General features: G+C 35.4%; 1 protein-coding gene across 1 annotated transcript; it reads right to left on the bottom strand.

Annotated features, from left to right (window-relative positions):
* Nucleotides 1–2177: 2177 nt before the first annotated feature.
* Nucleotides 2178–11025, bottom strand: LOC125845401 (adrenodoxin-like protein 2, mitochondrial). Its single transcript, XM_049524899.1, has 8 exons — nt 10847–11025; nt 10649–10745; nt 5795–5862; nt 5556–5602; nt 3948–4054; nt 2921–2970; nt 2708–2790; nt 2178–2621 (listed from the first exon to the last, which is right to left on the bottom strand). Exons 1-8 carry the CDS (start codon nt 10928–10930, stop codon nt 2507–2509), a joined length of 651 nt encoding a protein of 216 aa, XP_049380856.1. The 5' UTR covers nt 10931–11025; the 3' UTR covers nt 2178–2506.
* Between the last annotated feature and the right edge of the window lie 5109 nt (nt 11026–16134).

The following is a 16134-nucleotide window of genomic DNA, read 5'->3' as shown; positions in this document are numbered from 1 at the left end:
AATGACTACATGTATTATATTGCACAACATGATAATTGAGGATGAATGTGATCTTAATGCACCAATTCAAGATGTCGAACAGGCTCCACTCCAAGGACAAAAATGGTGGTAGATCGGTTTGAACAACTTTTAGATAGACATAAAAAAAATTAAGGACAAAAATGTTCATTTTGAACTATGTAATGCATTAATAGAGCATTTATGGGCGCATCGTAATAATTTCAAAAATTGAGTGTTTATGTAATGTTTATGTAAATGTATTTCACTTTTATATGAATTTGTCCATTAATTTGTATATTATTTAATATTTTCTTGCAATTTATGTTATTTAAAATTTAGAATAAAATATAATTTTATATTAAATAAAAATTTGAAAAAGTAAAATTTTATATCACATGAAAATTATATAAAGTAATTATTGGCAAAATGAAATAAAGGATTTATATTATGAGATAAGAAAATAAGAATGAAATAGAAATAATAATATTATATTGAAATATCCCTTTTTAAAGAGTAAAATAGAGTATTGGGTTGGAGCTGGTTGTCTGAAAAAATAGAGAACTCTATATTTGGAGAGTAAAATAGAGTGTAGNTCTCGACTCCAACAAATCTATCAATTAATGCCACATAAATTGGGACATGGCAAATAACATATATTATTAAAAAATTAGGTTCAAAATGTACAATAAAATACAATAATTAACAACTTAATATATTAAAGAGACATATAAAAAATGCTTAATATTTGAAATTCTGCATGTGCCACATAAATTAGAACAAACAAAGTAATAAATCTTTTTTTCAAAATTATGTTAAAAAAAGTACTACAAATCACAATAGCTAAAAATTTAAAATATTTTTAAAAACATATAAAAATTTCAATAACTTCTCAAATTCCATAATATGACATAAATTAAAATAATAAAAAATATATATATTGGGCCCCGTGCTGGCACGGGGTCCTATATCTAGTGAATTCAATAAATATGATACATAATTTAGTAAGATACAATGATTTTGATGTATTCATTGAACTTTATGTATAATAAAATTATTTTTTATATAATTCAATAAATATGATACATAAATTAATAAGATACAATAATTTTGATGGAATCAAAATGAACCTTCATTGAATCTCAAAACACTCTTTAAATTAATAAATATTATTTTTTTAATTAAATAATATCTCTATACAATAATAATAATAATAATTCATGATTCCACCTACGTAAACCCAAGAACAAATCATAACGCTATTTAATCAGCTTCTGCTTTTGAATAATAAATACATTCTTTCCAGCACTTGTTCAATACGCCATAAAGGTTAACCGATATTTTTGTAGAAACCGATGAATTGATCTTCCTCCTTTGATTTTATTTGAATATTTATGATTTATGAACTGTTTATAACTATTTTTGAAAGTTTTGGGATCTCTGAGGAAGGTTAGAAGTAACTTCTCGCAGAGGCGGACACACATTTGAGGGAGTGGGTGCACGTGCAATATTAAAAACCTTAAGCTAAATTCGAACTAGCAATCACAAAGTGTAGAGTAAGGGGCAAGACCATCCAACCATAGAGTGAACTGTGTTATTTTTTTGTTTAATTTATATTTATATATACCTTCAATTTCATACTTGTTGGACAATATTTTTCGATAAAGTGTCGGTACTTCGACTAACCAGCATCCGCCTTTAGTAGTGCCCCCGTTGTCTTCAAATCTTGAGTTCGCCTCTGCCTCCAGGAAGTATCCCCAACGTATAGTAGCTTGGTGGGAAAGTAAAAATCAATCCTTATTTATGAATTAGACTTGGCGGAGTACTAAATGGGCTTTTAAGTAAAATCACCACATGTTGAGAGTCTTGATCTCTGTGACCCCTCTTTGACCATACAAAGAAGAAAAATGAATGTCTAAATCCATGGTCCTCCCTAGAAAGAAATAAAGAAAAGAAGAGAGTATTTTTGACAAAAAGTTGTAAAGAATAATTTTTAAAAGAGTACAAGTTGTTTACCTTGAATATTTATAAAGAAGTTTATGAGAAATGTTTGAAAAGAATGTTTTCTTGTATTTTAAATGCTTTGGTTTGCATATAAGATAAAAGGTAAGATGAAAGGGTACATTCACAACTAAAAAAAAAACACAATACATCTCACAAGAGTTGTGGATTGAAGAATATACTTGAAATGAAAATAAAACACCTTTAATAATATGATTTGACAAAAGTGTTAAACCAAAGTCAAAAAAATGCAAACCTAGTGAAAAGATACACTATCAAAAGAGGAGTTGAGCCTTGAGATATTATTAATAAAATAATCAATTAAATCCTTTTGACTAAATGCCTAAACAACAGCTGACTTTGGTCACGATTTCCAGCATAATATGTGATACCATACTCAACCTAAAGGTATTATTATACACTCACTTGTAAGAGGCCTACAAAACTGGGAGGCTTTGATTTTTGGCGTATACCCCATGAGTAATCTTTTATCCATGTTAGAGATTCTCTAATGTGGTTTCGGTTTAAAGCCATCAACAGCAAAGTTTCTCGTGGCTGCAGGAAGAGCTACCCGAATTCCATCAAGTTCAGGTTTAGCAATTACTTGACAACCTAGACGAGACCTGCAGAGAACGAATGCAGAATATATGAGAGGCTTGAGAATATTACAGTAAACTGAAAAATAATACAACAAATTGAAGGGACCAACGTCTCTGTGAGGCCAAAAGCAAGATCCAACATGTCATTCTCTTCGTCTGTTGGATCTTCTAGCTTGTTGTACTGGTCCACATCCTGTCGAGAGTCGCCAAAGTTCAGATAACGAATGTAGCTCAGTTAAAAGATTACAACATTCAAATGGATTCTTGACCCATCTAAGCTGGGGCAAAGGAGGGGTTTATGGCCTAATCATATGATTACATACCATAACTATCACATGACATGTGGAACAGGCAAGTGACCCTTCACATGCTCCTGCATCAAAGCCAATTTTGTTCGGTTAACCTTAACAACCAATAAGGCACCAAAAGTTAGATATGCTAAGAAATGTAAATTCCACCAGTAACACCCAAAACTGTTTTGGTATACAATTCAAACTGTAGGGAGACGAAGATGATCACTCAGTAACGTTAACCAGACCCGTGTAAATGAGGCTCATATTAATTTTATTTTTTTTAACCGAGAAATCGGTCTGTGATCCGCCCTTTGGACCAACACAGCCTTCTAAACTCGGTGGATAATGGGCCCGCCCCTCTACCCTTCTCCACTTAAATACCGGGCTTTGCTTTGCATGGTGTGGGGCTTGAACCTGTGACCTAAGCCACAAATCCTCCACCTTTTGCCACTCAAGCTAGGCCATGGGGGCAATGAGGCTCATATTAATTGTCTAAAGGTAAAACTGAAATTGAAAGGTTACACCATTATTAGGAAAGAATGTTAGTGCGTCTCTAATATGCCCAACTGCCATTATTGGCCCATTCCAGTATCCAACTAGTTTTGCGGCATTGCCTCTCTAAAGTCTAAACTATGTCCCAAGATTCATTACCAACTTTCACACACCCTCCCGCACTCATCTCAGCACTATCACCCCTTCACCAGTATCTTTAATATGAAGACGAGAATACTTGCAGTACTCGCAGTATTCCTTTTGAATTGCTTTGAGTTCAGATTCTTCTTTCACTAAATTTGAATCAACTCAGGGACTTCCCTCACCTACTCCAGAGAACTTAGATTACTATACAATTTAATTAATCACTCTTATGTTTTTCAGATAAGAATGATTGCGAGGTGAAAAAGTTTGATCAGAATATCCGCCCAATAAAAGCATACTAATTGCAAGCGTAATCAGATTCATAAAGGTCCTATATCGTCCTGAAAATCTATACTAAACTGGTTAAGGATACCAATATTGAATCAACATGTAAGATTTAGCATGCCCAAACAAAGCTAACCTTCAAGCTCAATGTCATTCTCATGTGCAGCTTCTAACAAAGACATTCCAACAGGGACCTTGATATGCTTCTCTTCTCCATCCTTGTCAACAAATGTTACTGATATTCTGTGCAAAGAGAGAACATGTAAAAGTTTGAGGAGAACAAAAGCAGATATGTATAATCTTGTGGCATGCCAACGGCCACATTAGAGATGAAATTATGCAACAAACGCAACGAGAGATTGGACTGCAATCCAAGATCAAAATAACCATGTACTTAAAAGGCTATTCAACTACTGACGAGATATCTCAGTAAAATAATGTATATTGTTTGATAGAGAAAGACAGGGTGTATACAAAATCATAAGATGCAGAAAACATAAAATATTTTCCCAATCTCGAGGGCAGTTTTTGGGAACTCCCAAACTATAGATTAGAAGGACCACGTGTAAATATGTTCCATGAAAGTATCTTATAGAAGGAAACATCAGATATATCAGAGCATCAGCTTTGATCTGATTATGTTAGGAATGTCAGAGTTTGGATTTGCATTGATGCATATTTGGACCAATTTAGAATGGACTTGATTTAGTGAAGGGAATAGTATACACACAATCATTAAAATTGTATTGTCCATTCTATTCATTATATAAAGAGATTGTATTATTACTACCTTCTCAACAAAACAAAAGAAATGTATTTCAACATTATGACAGGACCCTTTTCTATGACGGTGTATGGTCACTAGCTTACAGGCACCTCAACAATTGCATTGGGTGTCTAATACCTACCGATACAAGTAATGGGTAACTTTGTCCACCAAGGCTTACACATATGGAAAAGTCCCTAATGTTTTTTTTTTGTCTCTATTGGGGTTTAAAGCCTGGTCTCCCATGGTTTTCACTCTTCATTGATTGCTAAGCCACATCCTTGGGTTATGATATGACATTGACTTTTTTTATACAACTTTTACTGAAAGAAATGTCAAATTAATTAGCAAAATTAATAGTAAGTACAAACTAACCTAATGGTTATCAATTTTAACTAGGCTAGAACAAATACTACATGGATCAAACCTTTGTACATCAATTGTATTCTTAAAGGAAACTCAAAAAGGAGCAATTAAATAAAATATAATCAAGAAATTTGCCTAACCATCCTTAATTGACCTTGAAAACCCAAATTCATTGCATGAATCTCCTTCCCCAAGAAGCAAATTCAAGGTCCCAATCCTTATCAAAATAACTTCACATTTTCAATCGATTTATATGCCACGAAAACTGCTCTGCTACATAGCAGTTAGAAATTACCCTTCAAAATTGAGATGTTGATCAATATAGTTAGGTTAACAGTAATAAGCAACACATCTTCTATTCTTTTTTTTTGGATAAGCATCATTAGCCACATAGCAGTGTTACTCACCCAACTACGCCAATCAAACAGGTCTACTCATTCCTATATCACCAAGACAATTTAAACATTCTCACAACTCTCAATCATGAAGTGCATTTAGCAATATAAGACAATGACACATCTCTTGTGTAAAGAAGTACAAGGTTTCCTTGTTCAAAGAGAAACAACTGGTAAAAGAAAATAAAATAATGGTAACAATCCATACATAACTTACGTTTGCTTTTCCTCGTTCCCTGTAGTAGTGCAATATTCTTTATGCCTCTGAGACAAAGAACAAAAATTCAGGTAAAACAAAAGGAGAATGATATGAAATTTCAAATTAAATAAATTATTTCTTAGAATGGAAACAACGGAAAAGAAACAAAATCCAACAGGATGGGGTACTAAAGAGTCTCACAGTCAATAATTTCTAGAAACTTTTCAAGTATTACATTATCTTGCAAAGCTACTGACCAGGCCCAGCAAAATTTGGTATCTCGACAAGGGTCCATATGATGTCCCTGGGGTGCAGGGTGATATGGCTGCAACGCATTCAAGGAGAAAAAGTAGTTTAGAAAATGAAATATCACATTAGACCCATGAATATTATGCAACTTGAGTTTCTGTCACATCTATGCATAGGAGAACATACATGTAAAGCTTATCGGACGAGAAACTAGTTGTTTCCACCTCTAAAGCTTAATGGATAATGGATTTTCCCCTCAACCAATCTCCATCTAAATACCAGTTCACTGACCAAAAATCAAAACTTGAGTGAGCGCCTACTACACTTTTTGCATACCTTCAACGATGAACCAAAACCAAGGTAGGAATTTTTTAGCACAAAATAGCATCAAGTGGTGGTTATACAAGATGGCTACGGAAAATCGTATTACTTTAATTATCACCAACGGCCACTTGCTTCAATAGCACTTTTTGGCATGTCATTGCCACTTCAGTTCAACCTTCCACCTTTTGTTGAGCAATGCAACACTAGGGAAGGGGCTTGATATTTAGGTGAAGAGGACAATGGCAGTTCCAGAGTACAACAATAATTTTGCCTCAATCCGAACTTTAGGTATATGATCCTCTATATTCATTCCGCTCTACTCAAGCTAATTTCATTCTAATACTCAAACAGGGAATTTTTTGAAAAGTAGAGGTACATTTCACATTTGATCCATTGCTGATATGCAATTCTAACCAAACAAAAGACTCTTGGAAATAGAAGACCTAATGTAAGTGTATCAGTAATTGCCTACCTCAATCTCTGCAAATTGGTAGTGCATGTATGAATCCTTTGCTTCCATTGTTATCTGTTATATTCTTAATCAAGTCATCATAACTTCTACGAGGTTGTAAATTTTCTATCTTATACATTTTTCCATCATGTGATTTCAAGTCTACCTCATCTCATTTTATCACCTTCAACCACTATACTGTCACATCTAAGGATCAGTGCATTTGGATGTCTATGTAAAACATGACCAAACCATCTATCACAACCTTCTCTCAGTTTATCCTCTATGCATTACTTGCACCTTCTACCAGATCTGATTTCAAATCTTGTCTAATTTTATATTAACAACAACAACAACAACAACATACCCAGTGAATAATTTTATATTAACACATATTCATTTTAACAATTGCATTTCCACGACGCTCTTTTATTAATATGCAATTCTTGCATAAACAAAGCGGGAAAAAAATCCCAATTAGAGTTTTTTTAACTTCAACTGCTCTTGTTGCATCCTGATCTGAAGTACCCAGCCTTTTCTAGTTGTGTAGACCAATATATGCTACATTAGCCTTGAGTGAGAGTACATTATGGATTTCCAAGAAATTGTTGTGTTCATCCAAGAGTTATAAATATAGTTTAGTTCACACCATTGACCAAAGATAATGGTTTATATCACACAAATTGAAGGTCCTTTTCAGTAAGTTGGATAACATAACAAGCACAGATGAGATTAACCCATAACACAAGGACTAATTTAGTTGGCAAGATAGTAAAGACAAGAAAGCCCTTCACTTAGTTAACTGGAGCACTCCCCTCACTACTGAAAGGGGTGGGGGACTGGACATCAGGAACCTCAAGAAGCGGCTAAGGAGATACAATATGGAATCCAACGCTCTGTGGAGACAGGTAATTCATGACAAATATGGACAGGATGGTCATATGGTGCTCTAAAGTTGCAATAGTCCATATGGGGTGGGGGTATGGAAAGCCATCAAACTCCATTGGAACTCTCTATCTAACAACATACCAAAAGGATAGAAAATAGTAGGAAGACTCTCTTCTGGAGTGATAACTGGCTTGAGCATGGCCTTCTCAAAGACTTTTTAACTGAATTCTATAGCATAACCACACTCCCTGAAGCCAAGCTAGAAACATCGTCGGGTCAACATGGATGAAATGTTACTTTTTTAAGACTCCTACATGACTGGTAGCTTGAAAGAGCTGTGGAACTTTCAAGAAGACTGGAAACTTTCCAAGGTATTAAAGATTAAGAGGTTTCACTTTGACAATGAAATCCCACAGGTGGGGTCTGGATGTACTGTTTGGGGAGGGTAGAGTGTATGACCTTACCCCTACCTCGTGGAGGTAGAGAGACTTGTTCCCGAAAGACCCTAGACTCAAGTATCACACAACCGAGCAGTATGAAAACAGAATGTCAGAAGTAAAGAAGACATAGCAAATAATAGAAAAAAACATTACATAGGATTCAGGGAAAAGAAACAGTAGCAGTAGCAAAATACTGTGATAGCCGAAACATAAGAAACAATACGTAGTAACAGAAAACGAGGGACAAGAAAAATCACAGGTAGTTTGGCCATGGAGGTTTATTTGGAAAGTCAAGGTTCCTTTCAAAGTGGTCTGTTTCTCATGGCTAGTGGCAAGACAAGCTTGATTTACTCAGAAAAATCTTAAAAGGGAGGGGGGGATTTTAGCTATGCTCCATATATCCTCTATATGGTTCTGCTTTGGACAGTAATAGACATCTTTTCCTCCACTGCCCTATCCCTAACCAGCTATGGCAACTCTTAACATTGAGGGACTTAGTTGGGCTATTGCAGCTACCACTAGTGAAATGCTGCACTACTGGAACTATAATGGAACTGCAGTAGAACTTGAGCTGGTGGAGAATGGTACCTGCTCGTTTATGGTGGACAGCACGGCAGGAGAGAAATGCAAGAACTTTTTACAGCAATCACACTCCTCTCCAGAAATTCAAGATGAGTTGTATATTGTTGTTGTACTTTTGGTGTATAGAAAGTAGCTTAGAGGAGACAGAATTTCTAGTAGATTTACTTGGTTCACTTTTATAAACTCAGTTTTTACTTCTAGCAAGGGTGGAATTCTATTGTAAAAATGGCTTCGCACTTCCTTAGTGCTCTTATATATATACTTTTACCAGGTTCAAAAAGGTTGCGAGTTACTCAAAATTCCAATGAACTTATACATGATGTCCTAAATAATACAGGATACTCTACTAGCCAAACCAAAATTTAATCACTAAGAATACTCCATTATATTTCAGATTGGAACCTTTCTCCTTAAAGCACCAGTATTATGTACTCGAACTCCTTTTAAACTTCCAATTTAGTAAGAATCATCATCATTTAAGGATTAGAACTATGTGAGATTAGAGAAAGGAAAAGATAAAAGTATTAACTCTTTTAATATATTTGGTGAAAGAAGTTGCTTGAGAAGAATAATGCTCTCTATTCTGATTTTAAGAGGAAAGAAGGGTAAAATCAAGAGCAATAGCATAGCCTTTCTTTATGCAAGCCTTTTAAATGCAACTCTTTCATACTGCCAAAACAAACATTTGTCAGAATGACCAAAAGTGCAAATTAGTAGTATTAGTATCAACTAATGCCATTTGCTTTCTTTTGTCATCTTGTCAATTCAAACATGGAGAGTTCACTTTCCTTCTCTCTATGAGATAAAGCCAAACGGATTGGAAGTTATTTTAAGTGAGATAACCTTCATATGTTATGTTCCCAAACACTCGATTTGCCTTGGGTACTCCTATCTCAAACTGGTATAAGACAGGTAACAGCTCTTCATATGGACAAAACCTACTTGGCAAACTGAAGGTGGAGAAGAAAGAAAGAAAGAAAAAAGATATCGCAAGCGGTACCATCTTCTATATTTTGGACATTCTGGAAAGATAGGAATGCAATATGCTTGGAAGATGCTCAATGACAGACCCTGCACTAAAAGAAAAATGCTTTTTGTCCCTTTCCTTTTTGGTGTAAACATTGAGATAAAAGTAAAGCAAAACTGTTTTTGAATTCATTGGCTCCTCGAGTTTTGCATTTAGTACTTTTGTAATGATGCATCTATTAGATGCCATTGTTAATAAAAGTATCTCTGTCTTCTGTTAAAGTAAAGATGTTTCGGAAGTAACTATGAGAATGCTCATACACTGAAGCACAAATGTATTACTTTCATGGCTTTTTGGTGTAAACTAGAAGTTGTCACTTCTATGGATATGATGATAGATTTCTCAACTTCCTACAGTAATGTCAAGGATCTGAGCTGTATATTACTTTTTGGCACAATCCTTGTCCTCTGTTTATAAAATTTAACCATCCTCGAAAAATTATAAGTATCTCTACTTCACCCAAGAACCAAAAAACAAAATACCAAAATTCTGTAAGTTCACAAAATTCACAAACAAGCCAAGCTACAAAATAAGGCTATAATGTTAGACCCTCCAACACACACTAATAGACAAATATCACTCCCTCCGTTACAATTTGTTTGTCTTATTTTGACTTGGCACGGAGTTTTAAAAAGTAAAGATACTTTTGAATCTGCTGTCTTCCATTAAAGATATGTCAAATGTAGCAAAATGTCCTACATCTCGTGGTCTTAAACATGTCATGTGGAAAGTTGAAATTATAGAGTTGCTATAAAAGGAAGAAGACATTCTTTTTAAAATGGACTAAAGAGGAAAATAGGACAAACAAATTGAAACAAGGTAGTAGGACAACATAAATAAGCACCAATAACTCAAGGATCCATTCCGCACCTAAATTGGCTTCCATGGACAATTTCTCAACCACTCCTGTTTCGCTTCACACAATTCAACAGAGGCATAGACCAAGTTCTATTTTTTATATAACCTAGTGTCAGGGCCAGTTTGCAGGCTTGTGGGGTTTGAACCTGAGACTGTTCTCAATTCCATGTCATTGACCACTAGGTCACACCCTCAGGTTCAAAGGCATAAACCAATATCAAAATACAGAAAGCTGTAACTTTACCAAAATTAACTCAACTCCAGAAGCAAATGAGGCTCATATGAGACATACCATTTGAACAATTGAATGGAAACAAACCCCTAATTCGATTCTTCGCCGCAGTGTTGTAACTCCTTGAACCCACTTTCAATAATGATACATGCGCCGCCTACATTGAACATACAACTCTTTAGAAATCAACCAAAGTAAATAAAATATGCACATAAAAAAACAAATTAACTTTTTGAATTTAATAAAATATGCACATACAGAAGCAGAATCATGAAGAAGAAGGGAGGAGAGAGAAGAGCGAGTGAGGCGATGGGCCAGTCGGCGAACATGGAAACCGACCATTTTGGAGAGGGAGGGGAGGTCACCGGCCGGAGAAGAATGAAAAACGGGTCGGGTCGGGTAGTTTCAGCTAACCCCCTTGTAACTAAAACCTGTATATATTGGGGTTTGTTTGGAACTTGGGAGAGTACAAAATAATGAAAACACTACTCCCTCCATCTCATTTTGTGTGAGATAGTTTCACTCGACACAAAGTTTAAGAAAGAAAGCTAGACTTTTAAACTTATGGTTCAAAATGAATGATAAAAATTTGTATGGCGGTAAATCATTTCATTAAGGGTAAAATAAACATTTTATTGTTAAATTGTTACTTAATATAGAAATGTGTTATACGCTCCGAGCCTACACACTGGGTGGGACTGGCACTCGAGAACCATTGTTGGCCCCAAACGAACCATTGGCCTGACTTAACTCTTAGCGAAAGACTTACTCATGATAAAAAAAAAGTATTGAAATACAATCAAACTAAACAGTCTCAACAAATAACTTAGAATGTTCTAAAGATCAACATTCAACTGGCCAAAATGGCAACTCAAGTCTCAACATAACTGAAACAGAAAAGACTCAAGAACTAACATCAACTAACTGTCTATGAAGCCTTTAACAACTGAGATGGACGTCGGGACAAGACCCACGACTTCCTAATGAACTAAAATGATAAAGTAATAAAAAAGGGATCCTCCAAAAGCAAGGAGACTCACCAACAACTCTGAAGCTCAACTGGATCAACGATGCGTTGGATGCTGATTCTCGTTACTTGAATCGGCATCATACAAAGATGCAGGTCAACTAGCATCAGTACATTAAATGTACGAGCGTGCGAAGGAAATACTAAAACAAAGACATAAGCTTGAAAGGAACTGAAGGAGCATACCTGGTCTCAACTCAACTCAACTCATTTCATTTCAATATAAAGCAATAATGTAAATGCAATATAAAGAAAAGCTTTTAAAGCATGTATAACAACTCTGTGTATTTAGAAATACAATGGTAACTCAGTTTGTATGCAAGGATACAACATAAACTTTGTTTGTATGTAAAAATACAAGTAATCTTTGTGTATATAAGAATACAAAATATAACTGTGGGAGTTTCTCTAATCGACAACCATCACTTAAGAGCTATGTGTTGATACATCATTTTGCCTCACGCTGCCAGGGCCGTCATATACCTTTTCGGGGTATAGAACCTAATTACTAAGTGGACTCACTAGTCTATGCTAAAAAAACACTAAGGAATTATCTAAAAAGTATGACCCTTTTCTAGGCTACATAGTTTATGGGGATGTGAGTTGTCTAAACTCTCCCTCATATAGGTGCTCAATACTACTCCCAAAAATGTAACTAGCTCATATTTTTAAAAACATAACTCTTTCTATGATTTGAAATAATTGCTCAAAAACTAGCCCAAAGGCTCTCTAGGAAATCAGTGTTTCCTCTCTTGATTAAATGTGAAAACATTTACTCTTCACTAAAAACTAGTTCAAAGGCTTTTTTGGAAATTGGTGTTTCCTTTCTTGATTAAATGTGAAAATATTTACTCTTTACTGAAAACTAGCTCAAAGGCTCTTTTGGGAATCGGTATTTCCTTTTTTGATTAAATGTGAAAACATTTACTCTTTGGGAATACATAGTCCTAATATACTCTTTTGAAGAAATGAACTTCACTCTTTACTATTTACTCAACTCAAAACTCAAGTCTTAAAAAAAGTTTAAAGCATTTTCAAAAGACTTTTGAAAGGACTCTAAGAACTCTCTAGACTTGGCTCTTAACTTTCCTTGAATTTGAATTTATGGATTCAAGGTTGTGATTTGTGATAGGAAAGATCTTGTGATGTTTAGGAGTATTTTTAGATAGTTAAACATGAGAAACGATCAAGAAATCACTGTCTGGAAGCAAGTCCGCGACACGGAGATGCATTTTAATATTTGGTCGTGAAATAAATTTTGAGGCATAGGGATCCGCGACCTCTCTGTGACGCGGAGAAATCTTCTATAAAAAAAATGAGGCAGGTCCGCGACGCGGATTGGGTTGCTAGTTTCTCCCAACTTTTTCCTTTTTCATTTTCTAACCCCATTTTGCCTAAATTTGATTCTTTTCTCGATTTCTCTTTAGATTCAAAAACCCAATATATGTACAAAAGAATCTAATCAAACACAACTCTAAAATCGACACGATTTCATCAAGAACTCAACAATCCCATCAAATCTCAAGAATGAAAGCCAATTTCAAGAACACAATTCAAGATTATCAAACTTTCAACTTTCTAGAACGAATTTCGTTGAACTAAACATGATTGGTACGTGAGTGAATGAAACCAACGCTATGAAAGTCTCTCATACCTCTTTAGGGATCAATCCTTGGCGAAACGACTTTGATTCCACAAGAAATCTCCAAGAACGCCTTGAGTTTGCTCCTCTTTTCTGTTCTCTAAAAGCCCTAGCATAATTCTTAATTGAGTAAACTGAACTAACTAAGTTTAGACCTAAATAATTTACTAAAAATGAATTAAACCAATTGGGTCTGGAAAAGACCAAAATACCCCTTTAAATTCTGGTTAAATTTCCTTATCTTGACAACCCAACTTCGAACGGGCATATCTCCCTCATACGAGCTCAAAAATTAGCAAACTTGGTGGCATTGGAAAGATAATTCAAAGACCTTTCATTCAATATCTTATAGAACACCTAACTCATCATGTACTGAGAGTTATGGTCGTTTGAAGTTGACCCAAAACTTATACTTAGCAAAACTTGCCAAACTTTCCAAAATTTGATCTTTCAAAAAATGGTTTCTTTCTATTTCTAGTTCTTTCAAAAGAGGGATGTTACAACATCTCCCCCTTGGGAACATTCGTCCTCGAATGATATTACTCTTAGTAGGCTAAGGGAGTAACTTCTAACATTCAGCTCAAACACCCAACAAGCAAATCTAACACATCAGTATATCAATTAAAGAGTACTAAAAAGAGAATTAATACCTTGATCTGGAATTTCTCTGGGCTCAAAGAGATGTGAATATCTCTTCTTCATATCCTCATCAGATTCCCAAGTAGCTTCCTCAATAAACTGATTTCTCCACAAAACTTTGACTGATACTACTTCTTTGGTTCTCAACTTGCGAACCTGGCGGTCTTGAATCTAAACATGAATCTCCTCATAAGACAAGCTATCATTGATACCAATATCTTCAGTTGGTATTATTAGTGAAGGATCTCCCATGCACTCTTTCAACATAGAAATGTGAAATACTGGATGAACTACTGCTAATTCTTGTGGTAGCTCCAACTTATAAGCTACATTACCAATCCTTTTGGATATTCTGTAAGGACCAATATACTGGGGACTAAGTTCCCCTTCTTACCAAATCTAGTAACACCCTTCATGGGTGAAACCTTTAAGTACACCAAATCATGTACTTCAAACTCTAAGTCTTTTCTCCTAACATCAGTGTAGGATTTCTGACAACTCTGCGTTGTTTTCAACCTTTCTTGAATAACTCTCACTTTCTCCATAGCTTGATAAACTAAGTCTGGTCCTATCAACCCAGCTTCACCAACCTTAAACCACCCAATAAGAGATTTTTATCTTCTCCCATAAAGAGCTTTATAAGGAGCCATATGTATGCTGGAATGGTAACTATTGTTGTAAGCAAACTCAATGAGAGGTAGGTGATCATCCCAATTACCCTTGAAATCAATCACACAGTCCCTAAACATATCTTCTAAAGTCTGAATAGTGCGCTCTGCTTGACCATCTGTCTGAGGATGAAAAACAGTATTCAAGTTCACCTTTGAACCCAAGCCTTTCCGGAATGACTTCCAAAACTATGTAGTAAATTTTGCACCTCTATCTGAAATAATGGAAACTGGAACTCCATGAAGTCTTACTACCTCTTGAATATATAACTTGGCATAATCATTTGCTGAAATGGTAGTCTTTACCGGTAAAAAGTGGGCTGATTTTGTCATTTGATCCACAATCACCCAGATAGAATCATGTTGCCAACGAGACCGTGGAAAACCAGTAATGAAATCCATATTGATCATCTCCTACATCTATTTTGGAAGTTCTATATTCTGAGCCATACTATCGGGTCTTTGGTGCTCTACTTTATCTTGTTGACAATTCGGGCATTTAGCAATGAACTCAACAATACCTTTCTTCATACTATTCCAGCAATATACTTCTCTCAAATCACGATACATCTTTGTGGAACCTAGATGGTTAGAATATCTAGAGCTATGAGCTTCCTCCATGATCCTCTCTTGGAGTTCATCTACCCTTGGTACACACAACCTACGTTGATACATCAATACAACATCTCCCCCTTGTTCAAAAGCCATTACTTTTTGTTTATAAACATTTGCCTTCAATTTAAAGCAAAATAGGATCTTGGTCTTGCTTATCTTTCACTTTTGACACGAATGATGATTCAGCCCCATTCATCACCAGTACTCCTTCTTCAGAATCTATTAGTCGAACTCTTAATCGTGCAAGTCCGTGCACATCCTCTGCTAACTCTTTCTTAACCTCCTCAAAATGGGAGGTACTACCCATAGAAAACCTACTCAAAGCATTAGCAACAACATTACCTTACCCGGTGATATAGAATACTCACGTCATTATCCTTGAGTAACTCTAACCACCTCTTCTGTCTGAGATTAAGCTTTTTCTGACTAAACACATACTGAAGACTCTTGTGATCGGTGAACACATCTACATGAACACCATAAAGATAGTGACACCATATTTTCAAAGCAAATACTACGACAACCAACTCTAGATCATGGGTTGGGTAATTTTTCTCATGAACTTTCAACTATCTGGAGGCATAAGCTATAACTTTGCCATTCTGTATTAACACACAACCCAAACCAACTCTGGACGCATCACAATATACCACAAAACCTTGAGTACCTTCTGGTAAGGTCAATACTGGCCAGTAGTCAACCACTTTTTCAATTCCTGAAAACTTTTCTCACAAGCTTCAGACCATTGAAACTTAACTGTCTTCTGAGTCAACTTGGTCAAAGGGGACGAAATAGATGAGAACCCTTCTACGAACCTTTTATAATATCCAGCCAACCCCAAGAAACTCCTAATATCAGTTGGAGATGTGGGTCTAGACCAATTCTGCATTGCCTCTATTTTCTGAGTGTCAACTTTAATTCCATCACCGGAAACAATGTGGCCTAAGAATGCCAC

This window comes from Solanum stenotomum, chromosome 11 (genome assembly GCF_019186545.1).
Source record: "Solanum stenotomum isolate F172 chromosome 11, ASM1918654v1, whole genome shotgun sequence".
In the NCBI taxonomy this organism is placed as follows: Eukaryota; Viridiplantae; Streptophyta; class Magnoliopsida; order Solanales; family Solanaceae; genus Solanum; species Solanum stenotomum.
Note: the sequence above shows the minus strand (reverse complement) of the source record. Positions and strands in the feature narration are given on the sequence as shown.

What these genes read in the sequence shown, in the direction of transcription:
- LOC125845401 (XM_049524899.1), bottom strand. Translation starts at nt 10,930, where the DNA reads ATGGTCGGTTTCCATGTTCGCCGACTGGCCCATCGCCTCACTCGCTCT. An exon ending in TTCTTCATGATTCTGCTTCT is followed by an intron (nt 10,746 to 10,846) that starts GTATGTGCATAT and finishes TGTTCAATGTAG; the next exon opens with GCGGCGCATGTATCATTATT. An exon ending in GCTTTTGGCCTCACAGAGAC is followed by an intron (nt 2,622 to 2,707) that starts GTTGGTCCCTTC and finishes CGTTCTCTGCAG; the next exon opens with GTCTCGTCTAGGTTGTCAAG.